This window comes from Microtus pennsylvanicus, chromosome 11 (genome assembly GCF_037038515.1).
Source record: "Microtus pennsylvanicus isolate mMicPen1 chromosome 11, mMicPen1.hap1, whole genome shotgun sequence".
Classification (NCBI taxonomy): domain Eukaryota; kingdom Metazoa; phylum Chordata; class Mammalia; order Rodentia; family Cricetidae; genus Microtus; species Microtus pennsylvanicus.
The window spans coordinates 48,134,858-48,160,331 of record NC_134589.1 but is presented as its reverse complement, the minus strand read 5'-3'; the positions used below and the strand labels follow the sequence as shown (position 1 = coordinate 48,160,331).

Below are 25,474 nucleotides of genomic sequence, written 5' to 3'. Positions count from 1 at the left end.
TGGAGTGAGGATCCAAGAGGGACCCCAAGAAGAACCTGAACATATGTTAATGTCTAGAAATGCTTGGGGTATCCAAGGAGGCTGGTGGGGTGGGACTCCCAGCTGGCCTTTTCCTGGGGAGGCTCCGGCCAGGGCTGGCAGCGGCCTCAATTTCACTTCTGTGAAAAAGGGGGCGGGTATGGAAGCTCCCCTTCCCCTCCGGTCTCATTAAGGTGAACCAGGTCACACTAGATTCCTTAACAGCGTGGGGTGGGGTAAAGAGTAGCTGTTGAGCTTGAAGATTGAGTCTGTGACCTCAGCGCTGGGAGGTCACCTGGGACACCATGGTGGACCCAGTGCACACTACAGGGGGCTTCCAGACTCCAGAAGGACCTACTAGTAACCAGTTTTCTCCTGTCTCTTCCTGTTCCCGTGGCTGCCTACAACCTGCAGAGCTCCCTACTGAGGAAGGTAAGCCATCCTGGGTTGGGGGAGGCTGCAGGCTGTAATATCCCCTGTGCCAGACACCTTCAGGCTGCCATACCCCATCCCAGACAGATACCTGGTTGAACGCTCAGATGAACCCTTTGGGACTTCGGGCTTTCCCTCTGATCAATAGGGAGAGGGTTCCTAAAAGTCCCTAGTTCTGAGTGGAGGGGGTAACGGTGGTGGGGTGGAGGAGGGGGTGACCAGGGACCTGGGCCTCACACGCTCTCCTGTTCCAGGAAAGTCCCTGTGGGAACTGGTGCTGGAGCAGTTTGAGGACCTGTTGGTGCGCATCCTGCTGCTGGCAGCCTTGGTCTCCTTTGTAAGTAAGCCCTCCCCGCCACCCTGTGAGCCAGGTCTTGCCAGTGCTCAGAGTCCTTGGCTGCTCTCCTCCCAGTCAGGGCCATCCCTCAGTCTTCAGCTGTCGCACACTGAACCTGAATTCCTCTAACCCATTTATGCCCTGGTTCAGGGGGCTTTCCAAACCCCTAACCTGCCTGGCCTCTCCCTGCCCTAGCCGGGATCAGCACTCTTGACATGTGAACCAGATGGTTCTGGATGGGGCGGGGTGTGATGTGTTGAACATTCTTGGCTTCCCTGTCAGGTGCCAGCAGCATCTCCCAGTAACAATCGAATGTGTCTTCAGACATTGCTAGGTGTCTGTTTAGGGGCCAAATTCCCTTCAGTTGAAGCCATTGATCCCTCCTTTGGGGCCTCAAACAGACTTTAGCTTCTGTCTTGCCTTTGCTTTCTTTGTACCTTCCTCCTTCTTGTTGTATGGACCCCTTCTGGACCACAGGTCCTGGGCTCAGGGCGGGAAGTGGGAGGGAGGCAATGACTGTCTTCCATGTCTGAGGAGCAGACACAAAGCTAATACAAGGCAGGCAGGTATGATTTCTGTTCCTGGGGAGGAGACTTATCTTGGTGACTCAGCGTGTAGAAAACCCCATGGTACTGGCTGGGACTGGCTTTTCCTGTCCAGTGGTGGTTGGCTTTCCTGGTCACTGTCCTTGTAAAAACTTGAAGTCTTACAAAAGAAAAGAAAACAAACAAACGAAAAGACCCATCCGTGCAGATGTCTAAAATGGCAAAGCCGAAGGGATACCTTGACCCTTCAAATAATGGATGGGAGAACTAAGGATTTAGGAGGGAGCTGGCGAGTCCTCAGTTGGGACAAGAGGTAGACAAAGGACTTGACCTGAGTCCCATTAAGGCTTGGTTAGACTCTGCAGTGGGAATGTGTCCCCTGACTGGCGGACCCTCAACATGGGCACTCACCATAACGAGGAAGGCTTGTTAGCTGTTTCTGCTCAGGATGTCTGGGCTGGCCGTAGAACTTCTGTTCCTCCTGAAGGACCACAGTGCAAAGCAGGGAAGGCAGAGAGAGGTCTCCAGCTGCCTCTGTCTCCTTGGAGGCTGGTTTAGGTGCGATGAGAGCTTTGGCCACACATCTGTAAGGTGGGCATCCTTCCTCCACCAAGGCCCTCTCTGTAAGCCCAGGATTCCCCAGGGGAGCAGACAGTATTCAGGGTATAAAAGGCAAGGAGCTCATCTCGGGGGTCCCAGCACAGCCAGGCTGATCAGTTCTGTCCCTGCAGGTCCTGGCTTGGTTCGAGGAGGGTGAAGAGACCACGACGGCCTTTGTGGAACCCCTAGTCATCATGCTGATCCTCGTGGCCAATGCGATCGTGGGCGTGTGGCAGGTGGGAGGTGTTGGAAGTGGGCTGGTCCCCGGGGTCTCCCACCCGCTAGGTGTGCTTTCTGCTGTCAGGTCCCTCCTAGGCCCAAAGGTTTTACTCTCAAGGGGAGGCCTCCTGGGGCAGCAGAGGGAGACCCCCTGCCCACGTATGTTCTGCAGGAACGCAATGCAGAGAGTGCCATTGAGGCCTTGAAGGAGTATGAGCCTGAGATGGGGAAGGTGATCCGCTCTGACCGCAAGGGTGTGCAGAGGATCCGAGCCCGGGACATCGTCCCTGGGGACATCGTGGAAGTGGCAGGTGGGTATGTCCAGGTCCTTCTCCTGTCACTATGTGACAGCAGGGAGCCTTGTTTCTTTCTTTGCTTCTGTCTTGCACTATGGAGGAGTGACTGTTAGAACCTCCCTAAACCCTGTTGGACATATCGAGAGATGGTGGCCAGAGTGGCTGGAATCTGCCTGAAGGATAATGGCTCGGGTCCCTGCCTCTGGTCTTAGCTGTGCCTCTGGGAGTCTTTCTGGCTTTGCTGGGGTGAGGACCCCAGACCCACTCTCACCCAGGCCAATCTCCCTGTGTAGTGGGAGACAAGGTGCCTGCTGACCTCCGCCTCATTGAGATCAAGTCCACCACACTTCGCGTGGACCAGTCCATCCTGACAGGTGAGGCCCAAGGGCTTGGAGAGAGTGGGGGTGGGTCGAGGTGATGGGCGTGTCTCCAGGTGCGGCTTCTCATGTCTCATCCCATAACCAGGGGAATCCGTGTCTGTGACCAAGCACACAGATGTCATCCCAGACCCCAGAGCCGTGAACCAGGACAAGAAGAACATGCTGTTTTCTGTAAGTTCTTGGGATACTCGGGGCTCAGCCTGGATAGGATACTAGTCCCATAGGAGCATAGGTGGGATGGTTCTGCTGATAAAGGTACTTCCCACCAAGTCTGAAGACCTGAGTTTGATCCCTAGTGCTCGCAGGCTGATAGGATAGAACTAATTCCCATAGGCCGTCCTCCAACCTCCGCATTCACATGGTGGCACACGTATGCTCACCACCACCACCACCACCACCACCACCATCACAACCTCCACCACCACCACCTCCACCACCACCACCTCCACCACCACCACCACCTCCACCACCTCCACCACCTCCACCACTTCCACCACCTCCACCACCTCCACCACCACCTCCACCACCACCACCACCACCTCCACCACCTCCACCACTTCCACCACCTCCACCACCACCTCCACCACCACCACCACCACCTCCACCACCTCCACCACCACCTCCACCATCACCACCATCACCACCATCACAACCTCCACCATCACCACCACCACCATCACCATCACCACCATCACCACCATCACAACCTCCACCATCACCTCCACCACCATCACCACCACCACCTCCACCACCATCACCACCACCACCTCCACCACCTCCACCTCCACCACCATCACTTCCACCACCATCACCACCACCTCCACCACCACCATCACCACCACCACCTCCACCACCTCCACCTCCACCACCATCACCACCTCCACCACCTCCACCACTTCCACCACCTCCACCACCACCTCCACCACCACCATCACCTCCACCATCACAAAAATGTAATAAAAATTTTTTTTGTCTGTCTTTTTGTTTTGTTTTGTTTTTTGAGACAGGATTTCCCTTTGTAACAGTTCTGGCTGTCCTGGAACTTGCTCTGTAGACTGGGTTGGCCTCAAACTTATGAGATCCATCTGCCTCTGCCTCCCAAGTGCTGGGATTAAAGGTGTGCGCCACCACTGCCTGACTGTCTGCCATTTTTTAAAAAATATTTATTATGTATACAATATTCTGTCTGCGTATATGTCTACAGGCCAGAAGAGAGCATCAGGCATCATTACAGATAATAGTGAGCCACCATGTGGTTGCTGGGAATTGAACTCAGGACATTTGGAAGAGCAGGCAAACCACTGAGCCATCTCTCCAGCCCCTGTTTGCCATTTTTTTTTTTTTTTGGTTTTTTCGAGACAGGGTTTCTCTGTGGATTTTGGAGCCTGTCCTGGAACTAGCTCTTGTAGACCAGGCTGGTCTCAAACTCACAGAGATCCGCCTGCCTCTGCCTCCCAAGTGCTGGGATTAAAGGTGTGCGTCACCACCGCCCGGCTGCCATTTTTTAAAATTTATTTTTATTTAGTTACTTGAGACAGGATCTTGCTATGTAGCTCTGGTTCGCCTGGAATTTCCTGTGTAGACTAACTCCAGAGAGTCACCTGCCTCTGCCTCCTGAGTGCTGGGATAAAAGGCATGGGCTACAACTCCTGGAACTTTTTTTTTCTTTTTCAAAGTCTTTTAGGGTGGATCTCTTGGTTACCAATAATACATGCAAATTTTTAGTAATCATAATAGTTTGTGTTTACTTTGGCCTGCTTGCTTAGCATTGGCCTAAGCCCTTTAAAAAATTTTTAGCCCACACAAAAAGCCATTGAAGTAAGGCTGTCTATGTCTTACTATCCATGTTAGGAAACAGGCTAGGAGAGGTTAAGTCAATTGCCCAAGGTCACAGTGAAGGAGTGGCAGAGTTGAGGTGTGAGTTCAGACGGCTGAGGATTTCTCTTTCCTGCTAGGGTGCTGTGCTTCCAGCTAGAGACAGGGCTTGCCTTAAGTCACTCAATGGAAGGAAAGGGTGACAAGTGCTGAGGTGAGCAGCAACTGAGCTAGACCGTGCCCCAGCAACCCAGTCAGAGGTGGCTGAAGAGCTTCCCTGGAAATGCACAGGAGTGGAGAAGACCGTGGGTCTCGGAGCTCCTGCAGAGAGCCCTGCCTGAGTGAGGGAGACATGGGGGGAGGATGGCTTGCTGTGGTCTCCGCCTTAGTTTACATGGGGGTGCAGCTAGTGGGGCAAAGCCACATTGCTCTGGGTGAAGGAGAGGCGGAGTTGCCACCAGCTCCTGTGTTCTTGCCATCTCCCCTCTACATCCATCTGAAGGGGCACCAGGCAATCAGCCTCTAACGTGACTGCATCTTGGGCCTCTGTGGGGACATGTTGCAGAACAGGACACTGGGGTACGAGTCCACCTGTCCTCTACATTGAAGTTGGGTCTTTTGCCCAGGGCCTTGGGAATGGGAGTGTCAAGTCTAAGGTTTGTGGATTCTTCGGTAAATATTTACAAACTACTTGCCTGGGGTCATTGTCAGCCACGCTCCTTCCTGTGTGGCCACAGTGGCTGTTTATGAGTCCTGTTTTGATGGGGTTTATGGGTTGGCCTTGAAACATGCAGCTGACATCAGGCCTGAAGCCTCTTCTGTGCCAGACACTACAATAAGCACAGGACATGTAGCCATCCTCCAAATCCGTGCCTTCATAGAACAACAATACAATAAATACCAAACTATGTAAGTCTGGAAACACTGGCCACACAGAAGAGCCTATTCTGGCTTGGACTCAGGGATTCCCGCCGCTGGCCGGAGGCTGAGCAGCACTTCCTTGTCCTTCTCTGACCAGGGCACCAATATTGCATCAGGCAAAGCCCTGGGTGTGGCTGTGGCCACAGGCCTGAACACAGAGCTGGGCAAGATTCGGAGCCAAATGGCAGCTGTGGAGCCTGAGAGGACACCGCTGCAGCGCAAGCTGGACGAATTTGGGAGGCAGCTGTCGCATGCCATCTCTGTGATCTGCGTGGCTGTGTGGGTCATCAACATCGGCCACTTTGCTGACCCAGCCCATGGTGGATCCTGGCTCCGTGGCGCAGTCTACTACTTCAAGATCGCCGTGGCCCTGGCTGTGGCCGCTATCCCCGAGGGCCTCCCAGCAGTCATCACTACATGCCTGGCACTGGGCACAAGGCGTATGGCACGTAAGAATGCCATCGTGCGCAGTCTGCCCTCTGTGGAGACCCTGGGCTGCACCTCGGTCATCTGCTCTGACAAGACAGGGACACTCACCACTAATCAGATGTCTGTCTGTAGGGTGAGTGGTAGCTGGGTTGGGCCCCACTGGTGTCAGGTGGCTGGGCAGCGGGGTTGGCTCCCTGACCTCCTTTTTGGTAAGGGATGGAGAGCCTGCGTGCTGTCTCCCAGTGTGCGGTGGGGAGCAGCAGACTGAGGGCTGCATCCGTGCTTGTCGAGACACATCCCTGGGGCCCAGTGTCACTGCAGTGCCCTGGGCAGGTCATTGCCAGTCTGTGGACCTTAGTGTCCTCATCTGAAATCTAGGCATGAGCCCTGCCAGGTAACTGCCTTGAGGGATCCAAGAGAGGGTCAAGTGCAGGCACCATGTCATTGGACCCAGTTCTGTCCTGCTCTTTCTTGGCTGTTCACCTGACGCCTGTCACCAGATATGCTGGCTCCAGTGACCTGGGAAGGACTAGGGCAGCAATTATTCATCCCGGGGCACCTGATCCCACATCCTGGGTCCACTGTCCACATGTTCCAGGGATTCTGGCTGGGATTCCAAGGGACAGAGACCCCTTCTGGCTCAGCAGAGAAGTCGCTGGGGAAATGGCGACAGCTGTGGGTTTCACACCTTCTCAGGCACCTGTCGTGCCCCTTCTGCCTCTGCTCCCACAGTGGTCTGCCTCGTAGGCCCTAGGAGCTGGCTTAGGACTCGCAAGACCCTTACAGCCCCGTGGAAGCACATCAAAGCCTGGTGCAGGCAACAGGCCTGGGCAAGCTCTGCATCCTGCATCTTCTGACTTGGTGGAATCCCTAGCGGGATTTTATCTGTCCAGTGTTCCTTGACTAAACTAAGGATTCGAGAAGCATGGTGTGGGGAAGTGGCAGTAGCTGAGCATGCTGGGTAATGGACTATGCTTGTGGGAAGCCCCAGAGCAGAGAGGACAAGAAGGAAGGGGTATTCGGAGTACCGTTGGGATGCTAGGCTGGCCCCTGGCTTGAGAATGGGCTGTAAGAAGTCTCTCTCGGCTGGCTGATGGGCTAGGAAATGGGCTGCCCTGGAGGAGGAGAGTTCAGGAAAGGGCTGGATGACCCAGCAGGCCCCAAGAGGCTCATTCTCTAGGGTCACCTATGGGTTGGAGGAAACTGCCTCAGAGCAAGGTATGGGTTTCTTCCTTGAAGTTAGAGAATTCGTCCCTTGCAGTTGGACCTTGGACCCACTTTCTCCCAAAGTTGCCATAAGAAACTGAGGTTTAGATGCTTGAAAGAAGTCAAAGGCCCAGATGTCCTGTCCTGTCATGTTCACAGTCATCTCAGGAACTGAAAAATTGGCCACAAAACCCCCAGGCATCCTGAGCAATGGCCAGTGAGAGCCAGATGCCACGGGGCAGAGCAGAGTCTTAGGGTGCCTAGCCTGGGCCTAGCCTGGGCTCACATCTTTGCTCTGTGGGGAAGGAAGGCCCTTCAATGACTCTTGTGGAGGGTGTCTCAAACAGCTGATGGCGGAGAGAAAGGAAGCCCTCCAAGCGTTCTGAGCCCACCCTTGTGTTTACAGATGTTTGTGGTAGCTGAAGCAGAGGCAGGCTCCTGTCGTTTGCATGAATTCACCATCTCGGGTACCACGTATACCCCAGAGGGCGAAGTGTGAGTGTGCGAGCGAGGGTGTGGTGGGGTCAAGTGGGTGGAGCTCCGTGGGACCCCAGAGGGGTCCATGGGATTGGTTTCCTGGGGAAGGGGTCAATGCGAGATACCTCTCAGGGGCACAGCCAGGCCCTGTGCTGACAACTTTCTCTCTGCAGGCGACAAGGGGAGCAGCCTGTGCGCTGTGGGCAGTTTGATGGACTTGTGGAGCTAGCAACCATCTGTGCCCTTTGCAATGATTCAGCACTGGACTACAATGAGGTGGGACTCCACTCCTGTCCATGACCCCACTAGGTTCTGTTTCTCGGGACAGATGCTTTTCCTTTGCCCAGAGTCTCACTGTTTGGGGTTGGTGTTCCTCAGTGCTTCTGAGGGTCACACTCCACGAGCATGGTCACATGAATGCCATTTGTGTGGCTGGAGCAGAGGAACTGAACACACAGAACGATACTCCAGCCTTCCAGGAACCCTTAGCCAGGCCAAGTCAGTTCCCATGCCAAGCCAAGGGCAATCAAGGAGCCACTGAAGGGTTCTGAGCAGGGAATTTGGGTGTGGCCACATTGCTTCTCCAAAAGATGCTGTCTGTGCACACCAGCACAGACAGATAATAACACAGGAGCCAGGGAGCCCTGTGTGGTGAAGAAGCAGGCTTGAGGCTCAGCAAGAAGAGCCTGGAAGCCCTGTGTGCTGAAGTACTCCATAAAATTCCAGCACTTAGGAGGCTGAGGCAGGAGGGTCAGTTGTGAATTGAGGCCCTCCTGAGCTCAGGGCAAGACCCTATCTCCAAATGAATAAAGACAGCAGAAGACCTTCACTCCCTGTGTGCTCTGACCCTCCAGGCCAAAGGTGTGTACGAGAAGGTAGGGGAGGCCACAGAGACAGCCCTGACTTGCCTCGTAGAGAAGATGAACGTGTTTGACACGGACCTGACAGCACTGTCTCGGGTGGAGCGTGCTGGAGCCTGCAACTCGGTGAGTAGAACGGTGCTTGGCCTTGGCCGCAGAGCCAGGAGTCCTAGAGTATCTGTGGATGTGACAATGTGACAGACAAAAGCATAGGCATGGGGTGGGGGCGGGGCTTTGAGGAATAATGGAGGACCTCAAAAACCTTCCAAAACAAGTCTGTGGAGCAGAGAAGGGGAAAGGCTAAATGTAGGTCCAGGCTTCCAGTTGGGAAATGAGCACATTTTGGGAGAAGAAGGTGGGAACCTTGAATGCCGGAGTCAGAGGAGTGTAGCTAGTCAGCCACAGGAACAAGAATCTTCTCCTGAGTGGCTAGTGAGAAGCAGGCAAGAGTTGCCAACTCTCTCCTTCATGCCCTGACCTGCCTGGACCCTGCAGGTCATCAAGCAACTCATGCGGAAGGAGTTCACCCTCGAGTTCTCCCGGGACCGGAAGTCCATGTCTGTGTACTGCACACCTACCCGTCCTGACTCCAAGGCCCAGGGCAGCAAAATGTTTGTGAAGGTGGGGCCCTGCCTGTGTGGCCTGGGGGAGGGAGAGCAAGGGGTAGGGGGCAGAGAATCTGGTCTCCAGTCTCTAAAACACCAGAGGGAGTATAGCTCAGGTGGTAGAGTGTTTGCCTAGTGTGCAAGAGGCAGTAAATTTGTTCTCTAGAATGACATAAACCAGGTATGGTTGCATATGCGTATAATCTCAGCACTTGAGAAGTAGAGATAGGAGGGTCTGCTGCATAAGTCTGAGTTCATGAGTCTGGACTATGTGAGACCCTATCTAAAAACAGAAAGAAAAACAAGGAAAGAGGGAGGGGGAGGAAGATAGAGAGGGAGGGAGGAACGGAGGGAGGGAGAGAAAGAAAGAGAGAGAGAGAGAGAGAGAGAGAGAGAGAGAGAGAGAGAGAGAGTGAGAGAGAGAGAAGAAAGAAAGGGAAGAGAAAAAACCAGATGAACAAAACCACAAATAAAAGCCCCACAGACTGCAGCTGTGGGGGGGCCCAGGGAACTGTGAGACCCATAGTCAAAGTGATGGCTCTGAGGTGGGGTTGGTCAACATGCAATAGGGAACTGAGAGCAGCATCCAGTGACTAAGGGACCAGGGCCCCTAGTTCTGGCCTGAGGGTTACTGTCTTGCCTCAGGACTCCGAGGTCATTAGTGCTCCTCCATGGTCGCAGGACTCCGGGGTCATCAGTGCTCCTCCATGGTCTCAGGCACCCATAGGAATGACAGAGTTGGGCTAGAAGCTCTCAGAAGCTCTTTTGCTTCTGATCACTGGGACGATTTGGTGGATGCTCCTATTTTTTTGGAAGCTGACACCCGGGAAGGGAAAGGAGCAGCTCCCATCTCAGTTCTACAGGTTGCTTTCAAACCAACAGAAGGATCCCATTCCTGGCTTCATCCTACAGTGCAGGTCCTAGTGCCTGTGAAATGACAGGGCTTCCATCCTGGGAACCCTGGCCACTTAGAGAAGGTAGCCCCTGGGTTTTAGGCTAAGGGAGAGGATGATGCCAGTCCTAGGCCCAGGGGAGACCCTGATGAATCTGAGGAGTCAGTTACCCTTCGCCCTGGACCAAAGCTACACTGCCAGGGTCACACTTGCCATACTCCGTGCCTGTCTTTCTACGCCCTGGTGGGACTCGGCATGCCTATTTGCTGCTATGGAGCGCTCGTAAAATGGGAATCCCAGTGATACCTGGCAGACGGGTAGGGGCACAGGTTCTCACGGGAGATGCAGACCCTAACCAGACCTTCAAATGTTGCAGCAAGCCTTCTCAGTTGTCGCCTGGTAGAGGCAGAGGCAGAGGCCACTCAGTGGGTGGCTGTGATCTCACCCGCCCATCCCTTTAAGTTTTCTCATAGTGAGGCCCAACAGGTTCCCCCTCTTACAGAGAATGGCTCTCCCCCTCTGTATGAGCCCTTGGTTGGCCTTTCTCCATAGTGGCTTGCCGTTTTCTCTGCTGAACAGCAAGGAGGGCCAGGGTCCTGGCTGATAGAGTTGACTCTTCTTCCCTTCCCTCTGCAGGGAGCTCCTGAGAGTGTAATTGAGCGCTGTACCTCAGTCCGAGTGGGGAGCCGAACAGCACCCCTGAACGCCACCTCCAGAGAACATATTCTGGCCAAGATCCGGGATTGGGGCTCAGGCTCTGACACATTGCGCTGCTTAGCCTTGGCTACGAGGGACACGCCCCCGAGGAAGGAGGACATGCAGTTGGGTGACTGCAGCCAGTTTGTACAGTACGAGGTGGGTGCTGAGAGCCAGGTTCTTCCTGTGGTGGCTGGGTACCAACCATGTCACGGATAGACTCAGGCTGTGCTTGCCTCTGCCCCCTCCCCACAGACAGACCTGACCTTCGTCGGCTGCGTGGGTATGTTAGACCCACCGAGACCAGAGGTGGCTGCCTGTATCACACGCTGCTCCCGGGCAGGCATTCGAGTCGTCATGATCACAGGAGACAACAAGGGCACAGCTGTGGCCATCTGCCGCCAACTTGGCATCTTTGAGGACACAGAGGATGTGTTGGGCAAGGCCTACACGGGTCGCGAATTTGATGACCTCAGCCCAGAAGAGCAGCGCCACGCTTGCCGCACCGCCCGCTGCTTTGCCCGAGTGGAGCCCGCACATAAGTCCCGCATCGTGGAGAACCTGCAGTCCTTTAATGAGATCACTGCCATGGTGAGGCTATGGGGTTGGGGGGCAGGGGGTCGGGCCTGGGAGCTTCTCAGATTGGTTACAGCTGTCCCCTAGCTCTTACCCTCACCTTTGGCTTTTCCGCTGACCTTGATCTCCAGCTTGTTTGGTTAATCACTTGCTTTACCATCAAGGTTTACCCTAGCCCCTTGTTTACATTAAGCTTAATCCTGACACGGATTTAAGACTTGACCTGGTTGGTACACAACTGATCAAAGACATTGATTGCTTGACACTGTTCAATGTTCAACTTTTTGCTGATTTCAATTTTAACCTGGTCTCTCATCCTGACCTTGCAACTCTAAACTTGACTATGATGTCACTGATCATGAGAACAAATAACCTTGAGTCTGACCTCTAGACAGCCTGAGTCCTGTCTAGATTCTGTTCTTCACCTTGACTCTAGTATGTATCTGACCCTTGACCTGGTCCACAACCATGACTTCATCTCTGAATTGATTTCAGCTCCTTTCCCCTAATCTCAGTTTGATGGTCTACTCTGTATCCAACTTGAATTTCATGCCTGTCTTCTGTGTTGGTCCACCTCATCCCTATCCCTGCCTCCTCCTCTTCTCTGGACTTAGGCTTGGTCTCGTCCAATTTCACCCTCGCCCGCATCCCATGTCTTCTCTAACCTCATCTTCTAACTAATTGGTAAGGTCATGCTTGGTTTCCTCTTCCTTCCTTGCTTTATTACACACACATGCTCACACACACACACATGTGCGCACACACACATGCATGCAAGTGCACACGCTCAAATGAAGATGGGGGGGCTGCTACAGGGGATAGAAACCAGAGCCCTCACTTTCTCTCTGAGTCACCTCCCCTGCCCGTTGCGATCTCCCTACTTCTGTCTTATGAGTGACTCGGACTACAGGCTGGTTCTTGACTCCACCATTTCTTCTGTCCATCTGTCTGAGTCCGTGGGGACATCCCCTAACAAGTTTATCATGTGTGTCCTACCTGGCCTGGCCCACAGACTGGCGACGGGGTAAATGACGCACCAGCCCTGAAGAAGGCAGAGATTGGCATCGCCATGGGCTCAGGCACTGCTGTGGCCAAGTCAGCAGCAGAGATGGTACTATCCGATGACAACTTTGCCTCCATCGTGGCCGCAGTGGAGGAGGGCCGCGCCATCTACAACAACATGAAGCAGTTCATCCGCTATCTCATCTCCTCTAATGTTGGCGAGGTGGTCTGGTGAGGCTCCATGCTCCCTCCTCCCAAACCCCTGTACGAAACAGCTCTATGTCCCCAAGAAGGCTACCCCCCCAACTGTGGTACACTCCAACATCCTCTACCATCCCTCCAGCCATGCGCTTCCTTCATCACTTCTCAACCTTGAGACCCATAAGAATGGAGAAGCAGCTTCGCCACAGGGCAACAGGGTGTTCACACGTATGCATGCCTTGATCTGTGTGTGTATGTATAGTGTGTTCAGGTGAGAGGTCTGTGCTTAGGAATGCACTGTGCTCTTAAGCGTCATTGGGTATAAACACAAACAGAATGTATACCAGAGTGTGCTCATGTTCACATTTCTGTTTGCATGGGAGAGATGCCTGTTGGATTCTAGGAGCTTGTGTGTACTCAATGCATGTGTATTCCGCACCTTTGTACTTTGGGGCTAGCACATGGGTGATTGCTTGTGTTTCCATGTTTATGTGATTGTGTGGCAGGTGGCAGGTGTTTATGCACGTCTGATGCTTGGCATGTGGTATGTGTGCACACACCAAATGTCCTTTGTTAGACACAGAGGGCAAATGTACCCAGTATGCTCTCGCCCTTGTGCTGCACAGGAAGATGTGGAGGGCCCCTCCTTCAGCCTGGGGTGAGAGGTAGAGCCAGCCCTTCTGGTGGTAGCTGGTCTGCTCGGGCTAGAGCCCGTGACTCTGGTTTTAGCATCTTTCTCACAGCAATTCTGGGCCTGCCTGAAGCCCTGATCCCTGTGCAACTGCTCTGGGTGAACCTGGTGACAGATGGCCTCCCAGCCACAGCACTTGGCTTCAACCCACCAGATCTGGACATCATGGAGAAGTTGCCTCGGAACCCCCGTGAGGCTCTCATCAGTGGCTGGCTTTTTTTCCGGTATTTGGCTATTGGAGGTGAGCTGGGTCCCAGACCGCAGGAGCATCCTAGGTTTGCAGACTGCAAATAGTGCAACTCAACCAGCTTCTGCTAACAGATTCTGTGGGCTTGTGTAACCGAGAAGACTAGGCACAGGGCATGGCTACTCTGTCACTCTGCCTGATTCAGATAGGACCTCTGACTAACCTGGAGCTTGCTTTTGGTGGGACGTGGGCTGGGTAGACTGACTGGACAGCAAGCTCCAGTGATCCTCCCAACTGTATCTTACAAACCCAATGTGCTGGGATTACAGGCACACACAGCCACATCCAGCCTTTACATGGGAGATAGGCATCCAAATTCAGATCTTCATGATTCTGTCCACTGAGTCATCTCCCCAGCCGAGGGAGATTTGGGGTTTATTTTTTATAAAAGTCCCAGGCCTGTTTATTAGTGCAAATTAGATCAGTGTGGCAGATGAGAGTGTTACTCCGGGCCACCGTTGGCACAGGGCAGATGGCTTATGGAGGAAGAGGAAAATTCAAGGAGTGGTTGGGAAGCGGGCATGGACGCAAAGAATGTCACTTGCTGATTGCAATGTCTCCTCCACAGTGTATGTAGGCCTGGCTACGGTGGCTGCCGCCACCTGGTGGTTCCTGTACGATGCTGAGGGACCGCAAGTCACCTTCTATCAGCTGGTGAGCCAGTAGAGACTAGGCGGGTGGGTTTATAGATTACGTGGTTGAGGGAGTTCTGGAGAGAGACTCAGCCTCCGTGACCAGCCTGCAGCTGTCCTTTCCCATCCTTGGGTGTGGATACTATCCTTCAGGGAAGTAGCTTGGTTGGACCTGGAAGCCCACAGGGTCAATACAGCCCCCAGCTTAAGGAAACCCCACACAGCACAGTGTGGAACAGCCTTAGCGTAGTTCAACTCTAGAAACAAGCCAGACACCCTTTCAGCTGCTGTCTGACCTTCTGGTCCTTTGCTTGAAGCAGACATCACAGAACAGTGGACAAGGGTAGTTGAAGAAGGTGAGGTCCTTCCTTGATGGATGCCACCTGCATTATTGCAGAGGAGGTAGCCCTAGGACCATGTTCTGGTACCCAGCAGCCCTCAAACTCAGAGACCATCTCTTCCCCTTCCCCACAATACAGAGCATAACCCATCCTCCTTCAAAGGCTAATATCTGTCCCCTCCTGTCCTCAGCCAGGGATCAGCTCCTGGCTGATCACCTCAGCACCTCTGGCTACCATGGTAGCTGTGGACTAGAGCGTGGAACCGTGCCTCCACCCAATCACTGCCTGCTTGCACCCTGTAGACCAGTGGTTCTCAACCTTCTTAATGCTGCAGCCCATTAATACCGTTCCTCAAGTTATGGTGACCCCTCCAGGCATAAAGTTGTTTTCGTTGCTACTTCATAACTGTAATTTTGCTACTGTTATGAGTCGTAATGTAAATCTCTGATACGTAGAAACTTTGAAAGAGTTGTTTGACCCAGGGATCACAACCCACAGGTTGAGAACCAACTGCTTTGAACCCAGGATTCCCAGATCTCCAGGGATTTCCTTCCTCTCTTCTGAGATTCCACCCCATGCATGCTGTGTACCTCTACAGTTTTCATAGGCCCCGTGCAAGCCGTAAGGCCCACACCAAGGCTGTCTCCTTCCACACTGGCCTCATCTCAGATACAGCGCCTGCCTGGTCGCTCAAGCTGACACCTAGGAGTCACATTAGACATCTTAAGCCTAGCACCTATCAGTCCCCAGTCAGCCTGATGTGATGTGTTCTTCTCAACTGTCCTTAGGTCATTCCTTTTCTCACTCAGCCACTTGGTCAGAAAATACCCACAAACATTCACTGTGGCCTGGGCACAAATTACTGAGGCTATAGGAATGCTGGTCAGGGGGTCTCTACAAAGAGCTGGCAGTCTGGGGGAGGGGCCGTGGGAATGGGGAATCCTATTCAGGGTGGGAAGTGCTTCCGTGGGAGGTTTAGGCGGGACTTTAGGCTAGAGATGCTGGCGTCTCTCTCCTTCTCTGTATCTCTGTCTCTGGTATTTCTGTGTTTGTGTGGGCACATATGCATGTGTGTGGAGAGGCCACGCTGGCGTCTCTCTCCCTCTCTGGGTCTCTGTCTGGTATTTCTGTGTTTGTGTGGGCACACTGCACATGTGTGCAGAGGCCAGAAGTTGACATTGGGTGTCTTCCTTGATTACTCTCAACCTCATTTTTTTGAGACAAGGTCTCTCACTGAACCTGGAGCTCATAGATCCATAGATTCTACTAAGCTAGCTGGCCCCTGAACTCCAGGGGTCTGCCTGCCTCTGTTATCTTTCCAGCCTCAAGTTGTCAGATTTTAGGGGAGGGATCCTTGAGGAAGCTTCCAAAAGAGAACACTCTGATTCAAGACTTTTTAAAAAGTTTTTGTTGGTTTTTAATTTTTTGGGGGGTGGGAAAGGCTTGGTTTGTCAAGACAGGGTTTCTCTATGTAGCCCTGGCTGTCCTAAAACTTGCTCTATAGACCAGGTCAGCCTCGAACTCCCAGAGATCAGCCTGCCTCTGCCTCCCAAATGCTGGGATTAAAGACAAGTGCCACTATCGCCCTGCACTGGTTGTTTCTTGTTTTATATCTAGGTGTGTTCTGCTTGCTTGTATGTCTGTATTCCACATGTGTCCCTGGTGCCTGCAAAGGCCAGAAGAGGGAGTCAGATTCCTGGAATTGTAGTTACAGTTGTAACCTATCATGTGGATGCTCAGAGTTGAACCTGGGGTCTCTGAAGAGCAAGTGCTCTTAGCCACCAAGATAGCTCCAGCCTCCAGTTTCATGACTTCTCAAACTTTTTCTATTTGTAACTCCCTCTCGTGAAAGAAATTTTTATGACCCCAAGTATATAGATATTAAAATACATGCACAAGTCAATTATTTATTAATAGTAAATCATGAGGAAATACATCTTAAAGTAATTCTGCTAGCTGGGACCTTAATCCCAGCACCCAAGAGGCAGAGGCAGGTGGATTCCTGGGAGTTCAGGATGAGTCCGGTCTACAAAACAAGCTGCAGGCCAGCCAGAGATACATAGTGAGACCCTGTCTCAAACAACAACAGAAACAGACTGGAGAGATGGCATAGACATTAAAAACACTGACTGCTCTCGTAGAGGCCTGAGTCAGAGTCTCAGCAAACGTGTGACAGCTAACAACTATCTGTAACTCTAGTTCCAGGGGATCTGATGGCCTCTGAGGGATCAAGCACACACGGTACACAGACATGCATGCAGGCAAAACACCCGAACACATAAAATTATACACATATATTATATATTTAAAGATCAGAACCAACAACAACACCTGTTTCTTTGGTATACATATCATTTCGCCATTAAAGAGGACCGTGAAGTGATGAGTTAATGAGCTGGACCCACCCACTCACTCTCTCTGCTTTTGTATGGTCTAGGACCCAGATCCAGGGAATACTGTTGCCTGGTTTCAGGCTGGGGCTCCCACATTGATTAACATAATCGAGACAGTACCCCACAGACATCTACAGGTCAACCCAGTCTACAAGCTCCCTCCAGGCGATTCTAAGTTTCATCAAATTGGTAGTAAAAATTACCCACCACACCCATACTCAGTCATGTGACCCCATAAAGGGTCTGACTCAGTTTCTGAAGCTGGGATTGGCCTGAGGATGTAGCTCAATTGGTAGAGTGTGGCATAGCATGTGTGATACTCTGGGTTTGGTTCTCAGAGCTCTGTAAACTGGGTGTGTGGGTGGGGCACATGCCTGTAATCTCAGCTCTTAGGAGAGATCTAGCCAAGCCACAGTTGTCAATAGTTTTTCTCCTGTGTGACAGCGGAAGCTCATGCACAGAGCCAACAATGCTGTATTTGCTGCTAGGTCAGAACATCTGTCCCTGGACAGACCTCTCTTGTGTAGAGACAGCACAATGCCTAGTACTAAGCCCTGGCCTTAAAGATCTTCGGGCTCAGAGGAGACTTATAAGAATGGAATTATGTGTGGGAGACCCAGGCAGACTAACGGTTATGAATTGTTGGTTGCTGTCATCCCAATGGTGTGGGAAAGACCAAGTCGGTTCTCCCAGACATCCTCAGTTTGGCATCTTCCTGCAGGAGACACTGAGCAAGGCCAGTGAACAGAAAGAAAGCTCCCTTGGAGGGAGTAGAGCAGGGAGGCTTCCTTATGACACTAACAGCTCACTAATCACAGAGGAAGTGTGTGTTAAGGCTGAGCCCTGATAGAAAGCAGGGAGCAGGAAGTGAGGTAGGAATGGAACCTTGCATGATGACATTGAAGAGGGCACATGTGGGTTTTGTCTTCTTCTGAGGTCAGTTCTATTTAAGCAGAATTGTGTTGATCAATCTTGATGTGTTTTTGTATATTTATGGGGTCTCTTTGGATTACCCCACTCAAATTCTTGCACTTCAGAGACCCAGGAATCCCAGCCTAAACCCTCCCCTAACCCGAAGGGCTCCCAGTGTCTCCCCCAGCCTAATGTCAGCTACACCCATGACCCACAAACAACCACCCCAGGACAGTCCCTCTCTGACCCATCCCTTGCAGAGCTGTACTCACTGGTCATCCTCAGGTGTGTCCAAAGTTGGTGCAAGGATCCCCTCTCCTCCATCCAGCACCTCAGTAACAGTCATTCTCCTGGGCCCTCTCACCTTGTCCTCAGAGGAACTTCCTGAAGTGCTCTGAAGACAACCCACTCTTTGCTGGCATCGACTGTGAGGTCTTTGAGTCCCGCTTCCCCACAACCATGGCCTTATCTGTGCTTGTGACCATTGAAATGTGCAATGCCCTCAACAGGTGAGCTGGGCAGAGGGATCCTGGGCTGGGATTAAGGGTCAGAGGAATCCAAGACAGACTGGGGTCTACGGTCAAAGGGATTGGGGTTCAAGGAAATTAAAGACTGAGATCTGCTGAGCTCGCAAGAGCTCATGGCCACTGGGCCAACAGTTAGAGAGTCTGCATGGGACCGACCTAGGCCCTCTGCATGTGTGTGACAGTTGTGTAGCTTAATCTCTTAGTGAGGCTTCTCACAGTGGGAGCAGGACCTCTCCCTGGCGCTGAGCAGGCTTTCGGTAGCCAGTTCCCCATGCTGGGTTAGGGGAGGAGCTCAGTCCTGCTGTATGGAGGTGGAGGAGAAGATGGGGAGGGGGTAAAAATGGGAAAGGGAATGAGATGGGAGGAGAGGAGGAACAGGAAACCAGTTGGTATATAAAATAAATGAAAAAAGTTATTTAAATAAAAAATTTAAAAAGGAAAAGATTGCCGTCTATGGATCATAGAGGCCCATGATGGGTTCTGAGAGTCAGTAGGACCAGAATTGGGATTCAGGAGAGAAAGTTCTGGATTACGATGAAATGGAGGTCTAGGATTGAACTTGAGGGACAGAGAAAATGGGCCCAAGCCCTGAGAGGGGCCTCTAGGGTGAATGGGGTGTGCAGAGAATACCCATCCTGGCTCTACAACCTAGGTAGTGAGGTGGTTGCTGAAGTGGGCGGGCCCACCGTGGCCTGATATCCTGTCCTGAGTGAGTCCCTGTGTGCCTTTGGCAGCGTCTCCGAGAACCAGTCACTGCTGCGTATGCCGCCCTGGCTGAACCCTTGGCTACTGGGAGCTGTGGTCATGTCCATGGCCCTGCACTTCCTCATCCTTCTGGTGCCTCCTCTGCCTGTGAGTTGCCCCCACGCCTTCTCCTTTTTTGGACACTGGGGGTCTCCTCCTTCCTAGGCCTGTCTATAATGGAAGCCCTCTGAAGGACAGGAGAGACAGCAGGGAGAAATGTGGCAAGCCATCATCCCCCTGATAGGTCCCCACCTTCAGGAGACAGAAAAGGTGGAGCCCTCTCACTGAGGGAACTGCCTGGCCTGAGTAGAAGGCAGGGCCAGGGAAGGACTGGGCGAGTAAGGGATAGCACATCCTTGGCGAAACCTCGTAGGTGAAGATGTGACAGAAGGACATGCCCACAGAGCCCACTGGAGTCTGGGTGGGTGACACAGATTCACAACTGGCAGCCTGTAACCGGGTCTCCCTGCCCCCACCAGCTCATTTTCCAGGTGACCCCACTGAGTGGTCGGCAGTGGGGGGTGGTGCTCCAGATGTCTCTGCCCGTCATCCTGCTCGATGAGGCCCTCAAATATCTGTCCAGGAATCACATGGACGGTAAGTGGGAGGCACGGCCCTTTCCATCCCCTCACCAGCTTCCTCCAACCTGCCTCCCCCCACCATGCTGCGGTGGATGCAAGGTACATGGTAGGAGAGCTATTTTTGGATTGTAACATGAAGAACATAGAGGATCCTGGTGGCTGTGACCCAAGATGCTGCTGAGAGGTGTCTTGCACTGTAGGAACCTTGCCTGGGCCTATTGGGAACACTGCTCAGGGCCACACCACTGCTGCCTCACTTGCCAGAACCCCCCCACACACACACACACACTTCACCTCCACCCCTGCCACCTTACACACAGAGGTGGATAAGACGCAGTGGTAGTCCTGGCCTTGGCCTCTGACCTCCCTGTACTGGCCTGTCTTTATCCGGGTATTCTGACAATTGTGCGGGTCTGGAGTAGGCAACCACTGACCACTTCCAGGAGCCCATGCCATACTGGGTTGGCTTCTTGGTGTCCCCTTACGGGTGGGAACAAGGGAGGGTCTGTCGTCATCCAGGAGCGGTGGGCAGTAGCAGGGCTGGGTGCGGAGAGGAATCTGCACTGCTGTGGAGAGGTTGGGCCCAGCAACCAGCTAAGACTTTCTTTGGGCAACGGGGACTTTGGGGGCCACTTCTTGCTGGAATGTGACCCCTGATCCAGGAAATAGTGGAGGCTATAAATAAATTCCATGCCTGACATTCCATAAAGGCCCCCACACCCCCATGCTAACCAAATCTACTGGGTACTGAAAACAATTGTCTTTTTAAAAGGACCTCGATGAGCCTTTCCTTCTCTGGAGATGCTGGCCTCCCAGGTCTGTACAAGGAATGGCTAGACTCAAAGAGCCCATGAGTGGAGCCGAGGGCAGCCGGATCAGGCCTTTCTGCCCCTCCATATATGGTTCATTTGGGCTCGTCCTGGGTGGACCTGGGAAAGGCCTTGAAGAAATGGGTATGAATGGTGGCGCACGCCTTTAATCCCAGCACTCGGGAGGCAGAGGCAGGCGGATCTCTGTGAGTTCGAGGCCAGCCTGGTCTACAGGAGCTAGAAAAGAAATGGATACAATGGGTATGACACTAGAATGTCATAACCAGCTCTCGCTGGGCAGTGGTGGCACACTCCTTCAATCCCAGAACTCCCCAAACCATATGTGCCAGCTAGAACACATCAGCTAGACGTGGCACCAGCTGTACTCAGGTGTACCCAGACTGAACCAGAGCATCACTTGAACAGGAGTTCAAGACCCACTTGGGCAGTGTAATGAAAGCTTGTCTCTGTCCTACAATATTTACACAATGTTTTATCTTGGTTTTCTCTGAAAGATTCTAAAGGGAGACAGAGCTGTGGGTTCGAGACCAACCTTGTCTGCAGAGGGAGTTCTAGGACAGCCAGGACTACACAGAGAAACCTGTCTCGAGAAGCCAAAAATAAAGTGGGGGGTGGAAGGGAGAGAAAGAATTCCAGCTCTGGCAGACAGCACAGGAGGGTCCCCCAGGAAACCCCTCCCTCCATACTCAGCTCAACCTCCTCACCTCACTGTGAAGCCTGCCCCCTAGAAACATGAGCATCTGGAGGCTGTTTTGTCTTCTTTGGGAGACATCGCTCATCCCTGGTGACCACAGCAGCCAAGGAGTTCAGCATGTTTTCTTGTGGAAATTTAAAAATGAAAAATGTCTCCCTATGGCTAAAATTTCTCATTCCCTTGGGGGAACCCTGTGTCTGGGATACAATTCCACACTGGATTCCTGGGCCCGATGGGAGGGCGGAGGCTAGATGGGGAGATTAGAGTGCCGCCCAGTTGGAGCTAAGGGTAATTGCTGGAAGATTCTAGATTAGAGTAGATTAGATAGACAAAGTAGAATCTGGCAGGGTAGGGGCTAAGGTGTGTATACGGGAGCTGGTACCTGAAGTATAAAGGGGAAGCCCAGAGAACACGGAAAAGCTGGCGTGCCAAGATAAGGCCCTGGTTATTCTCAAGAAGTGGGGACCATAAAAGGTGTGTGGGCATGGGGCAGGGGGCTATGACAACTAGCAATATTCTGAGGCGATACTAGAATAGAATATCAGCAAAAGAGATGCGAAGCCGGCCTGAGGAAGAAATCTTGGCCCAGGACGAACTGACCCAAGCCATACCTTTACTGACCTTTTTGACCTGAAATGGTGACCACCATGGTCTCGAGGAAGTTTTATTTGAGTGACCACGAGTCTTCAGGAGGGACCTGGGCTGGGCACCTGTGGCTGCCCCTGGGGAGTGATGTGCTTGCTGAAGTCCAGCCGGCTCTGCCTTGAGCCGGCAGGCGGCCACAATCCCTTGGGCCTCCTAACGCTGGGCAGGGCGGGGGTGAGAGAGGGGACCCTTTACGTTCCCAAGCCAGCTGAGTGGCCTTTTAGGGAAGTTTTACTGAGGCCTGACGCTTGTGGTTTCTCTGTGATTTACGAGGATGTGTCCTGAGGAGAATTGTGGATCTAGGGTCAGCCTTGGGACTGGGGGGGTCCTCTCTCTCCACCCTTGGCGCTACTCAGGTGTGACTGAGTGACTGTCAGGAAGCTGCAGGCTGGGATGGAGAAGCTGAGAGGGGATGGGTCTGGGAGAGTCCAAGGTACAAGGTGGACCCAGAATTCATCTAAGGACAGTGGAGCTACACGAAGGATGACGGGGCCAGATTGGGGGTTTTGTGTGATGCCAGCAGTAGATGGGAGGTATTCAGGCAAGGCGGACTGGAGTTGGCCCCTTAGTCCTTGTATGGGCTGCAAAGGTAAAAGGCAGCTTGAGCATGTTCAGTTGAAATCAGATCGTGTGGGATGGGGAGGAGGCAAGGAAGATCCCCTGCTTATGGACGGGACAGTGATGGGAACATTTTCCAAACAAAGAAATATGAGTGTTTTCTCTGAGAGTATTGTGGGACACACAGAGAGCACCTGGATTCCTGGGGATGGGGCTCAGTGAGGCTGGGGATAGACCAGGTATGGAAGGTTCCAGGCCATGGCAAGTGGGGGCTGGCCCTGGAGAAATGGAGGGCGAGAGGCTGAAGGGGGGGCTGAAAGGGCACCCTACATATCTCACTCCTCATCTTAATATGATTTCTCATATTATTTTTTCCTCCAGAAAAAAAGGACCCGAAGTAAGTCCTGGGATCAGAGAGGAGTCTTCAGTATGGCCATCGGACTGATATCGTCCAGGCGTTCATCCCAGTTCCCACCCCTGCCACCACACTCAGCCACCTGTCTACTGGACCCTGCTGGACATGACAGGCCTGAAAGAATGACCACCTCTAGGCCCAGTCCCAGGTTCCTGCCTCCATTTCCATCCCTCCCTCCAGCTCTGGCCCAGAAATTGAGCCCAGAAGGGGCGGCTAAGAAGCCAGAGCTGGCTGCAGGGCCATCACACACTCCTCCACAGCTCTGCAACCTTTCCCCTGCTTGGAGGCTGGGCCTTTGCTCACTTAGTTCGCTTGGTCACTAGTGCCTCTGCCCTGATGGAGGGCTCATGGGGGCCTTCTTACAGACTCTGACCCCTTGCTTAGTTTGGGTCTGGAGCCTGATCAGCTGTGGGAAGGAGAAGTCAGAGGGGACCATCTGGGCCCAGCTGTGCTCAGAAGAAGGGGCAGCCCCTTCCACTTGGCTCTGCCTCCACCAAGTCCACTCCTGAGAGCGGGAGCCTGTGTCTGTTTATATATGTGCCGGCTCCAGGGAGTTGAAGCATCACAGACAGATAGGAATACGAGAAGCAGGAGGAGGGGCTGGACCAGCCTGGGCTGACTGACTGGGCTCAACCCTATTCCCACCTCTCACTGTCCATGTCCCTGGTGCCTGAGACTCCAGACATCCCTGGGTCTATGTCAGCTTGTCCTGCCACACAGCCTGGTGTGGGGCCATGCCGCTCGCTGCAGGGCTGGGTGATTCTGAGTCTTTTGGACCCCTGGCATTACTCTTTGTCCCTCTCTTCCCACTGTACGTATTTGAGTCAAAGAGTCGTCACTAGGATGGATGCTCCAAGAGGGACTGCCTAGCCCTACCTCCCCACCGAAAGAAAGCATCTCACGGGGATCTATCAGATGAACTGATTTTGGTGTTACTCGGTTTTTGTTGTTGCTGTCGTTGTTGTTCCTCTCAACTCTGCTGTTGCTCCTTTGACAAAAACTAGCTAGGTGTCACAGAAAACAGAGTAAGTGCCTGTCTGCGTGAGTTAGCTCTTCCTTGAGTGTGAACAATGTGATTATTTTATATGTCAATCAAGATTCACATCACTGTCCTGACTTCCAGTACCAAAAGCCCCCTCAGCCTGCCTTGCCGACAGATGAACTCCGTGTTTGGTAGCCTACTCTCTTGCACGTCCTCCCTCCCCTCTGGCAGGTTTCTGGAGGGGCCTCAGAGAGAAACAGAGTTGGAGGGATGGCTTGACCTGAACGGAGCCCTGTGCCCACCTGCCGACATGCTTCCTGGTAGAGAAATAAAACGTGTGTCTGGGGGATTGGAGCTGTCGGCATCTTGTCTGAACGGTGGGCTCCTATCTCTGTGGCGACCAGGGACCCATCCACCCAGAACCCAGCAAAGTCCATGTCTGGGATCCCCACATTGCCAGGGTTCATCTCTTACTCGAAGATGGGGCTTTGAGAAACACTAAGTTAGAATCACAAGACCAGAGCCACACCCCAATGGCAGAAATGGGGTGAGCCTGAGCCTGCTTCTTGCTCTGCTGGTTGGCAGTGCTCAATAGTTTAATCATGTATTTTATGATTAATATGTCACCTCCAGGGAAGAGGAGCTGGGGTAGGATGAGACAGAGCTGGGCCTGGAGCCTGCATTTCAGGAGCCCATGCACCTCAGAATCCCTGGCAAATGCCTGCCCTGTTACTTTCCCTGGGCTTTCTTGCCTGCTATGTTTTTATCCCCTCAGGCCTCCAGCAATCTATCTCACCTCAACGGTTTCTACCACTTTCCTCAGCTCCCACCACCCCGGGGTGTCTCTGTAATGGTGCCTAATATGAACCAGCTTCTGCAGGTGATCCTGGGAGGCAGCTGTAGGAAGGGACTAGCCATGTCTCTAGAGAAGGCTCACCATGAAGGATTAGCATTTATCCTCTATCTGGCTGTCCTGGGATGGAGACCCAGATACCTGGGCCCTGTTGTAAGGGAATGACAGTTATAGGCAGGACTGACTGCATCATTTACAGAACCCATTGCAAAGTGAAAACCTGGGACCCCCAAATTACTCACTGAACTGGGCTGGGCTCCAGCCAGCAAGAATAAAACAAATTTTAAAAGCCGAAGGTACACCAAAAAAAGAAAAAAGAGAAAGAAAGAAAGAAAGAAAGAAAGAAAGAAAGAAAGAAAGAAAAGAAAAGGACTTAAGGCTGGGAAGTGGTGGTACACACCTTTAATCCCAGCACTCAGGAGGCAGAGGCAGGCAGATCTCTGTCAGTTTGAGGCCAGCCTGGTCTACAAGAGCTAGTTCCAGGACAGGCTCCAAAACTACAGAGAAACCCTGTCTCAAAAAACAAAAACAAAAACCAAGCAAAAACAAACAAACTAAAGCCCAAGGAGGTAGAGGAGTCTGAGACCCTAGTGTTGGGGAAGGAAGAAACCCGGAATTTCAGTGCCTAGTTCAGGGATTCTCTACATGTGGGCCCAGTGCTGATCCAAGTCACATCCGTGAAGCTAGTTGTGACAGAGGAGACAGCTCACAGCTCACACCCTGAGGAACTCACAAGGGTTTAACTTTCCAGCAGAATAGTTAGAAGTATTCTTGACCACACAGACATCTGTAAGGCCTCTCAAATATAAAACCCAGCGCTCCTCTCCTAGGGTCTTAAACAAGCCCCATGCCATGGAGAGGCTGAGGGCAGAGGCTCCAGCTATCAGATGAGGAACCCGTTGGAGGCGCTGTCTTTCTGGG

General features: G+C 52.7%; 1 protein-coding gene across 2 annotated transcripts in view; it reads left to right on the top strand.

The window, feature by feature from the left end:
* The window catches only part of Atp2a3 (ATPase sarcoplasmic/endoplasmic reticulum Ca2+ transporting 3), a 31,858-nt gene extending 7,809 nt beyond the window's left edge, over window positions 1–24,049 (top strand). The window contains exons 2-22 of one of the 2 annotated variants that reach the window (XM_075991738.1): window positions 433–450; window positions 705–787; window positions 2,064–2,168; window positions 2,324–2,462; window positions 2,741–2,821; window positions 2,913–2,998; window positions 5,661–6,125; window positions 7,605–7,693; window positions 7,849–7,951; window positions 8,530–8,661; window positions 9,031–9,156; window positions 10,670–10,888; window positions 10,985–11,320; window positions 12,318–12,538; window positions 13,238–13,440; window positions 14,015–14,100; window positions 18,100–18,233; window positions 18,986–19,103; window positions 19,475–19,595; window positions 19,968–20,037; window positions 22,685–22,899. In XM_075991738.1, coding sequence (XP_075847853.1) covers window positions 433–450; window positions 705–787; window positions 2,064–2,168; window positions 2,324–2,462; window positions 2,741–2,821; window positions 2,913–2,998; window positions 5,661–6,125; window positions 7,605–7,693; window positions 7,849–7,951; window positions 8,530–8,661; window positions 9,031–9,156; window positions 10,670–10,888; window positions 10,985–11,320; window positions 12,318–12,538; window positions 13,238–13,440; window positions 14,015–14,100; window positions 18,100–18,233; window positions 18,986–19,103; window positions 19,475–19,595; window positions 19,968–20,037; window positions 22,685–22,748 — 2,999 coding nt within the window. In that variant the 3' untranslated portion in view covers window positions 22,749–22,899. Of the gene's footprint in view, window positions 1–432; window positions 451–704; window positions 788–2,063; window positions 2,169–2,323; window positions 2,463–2,740; window positions 2,822–2,912; window positions 2,999–5,660; window positions 6,126–7,604; window positions 7,694–7,848; window positions 7,952–8,529; window positions 8,662–9,030; window positions 9,157–10,669; window positions 10,889–10,984; window positions 11,321–12,317; window positions 12,539–13,237; window positions 13,441–14,014; window positions 14,101–18,099; window positions 18,234–18,985; window positions 19,104–19,474; window positions 19,596–19,967; window positions 20,038–22,684 lie in introns of both variants that reach the window. The other variant, XM_075991737.1, reaches the window with a different exon arrangement.
* The last annotated feature ends 1,425 nt before the right edge of the window (window positions 24,050–25,474 follow it).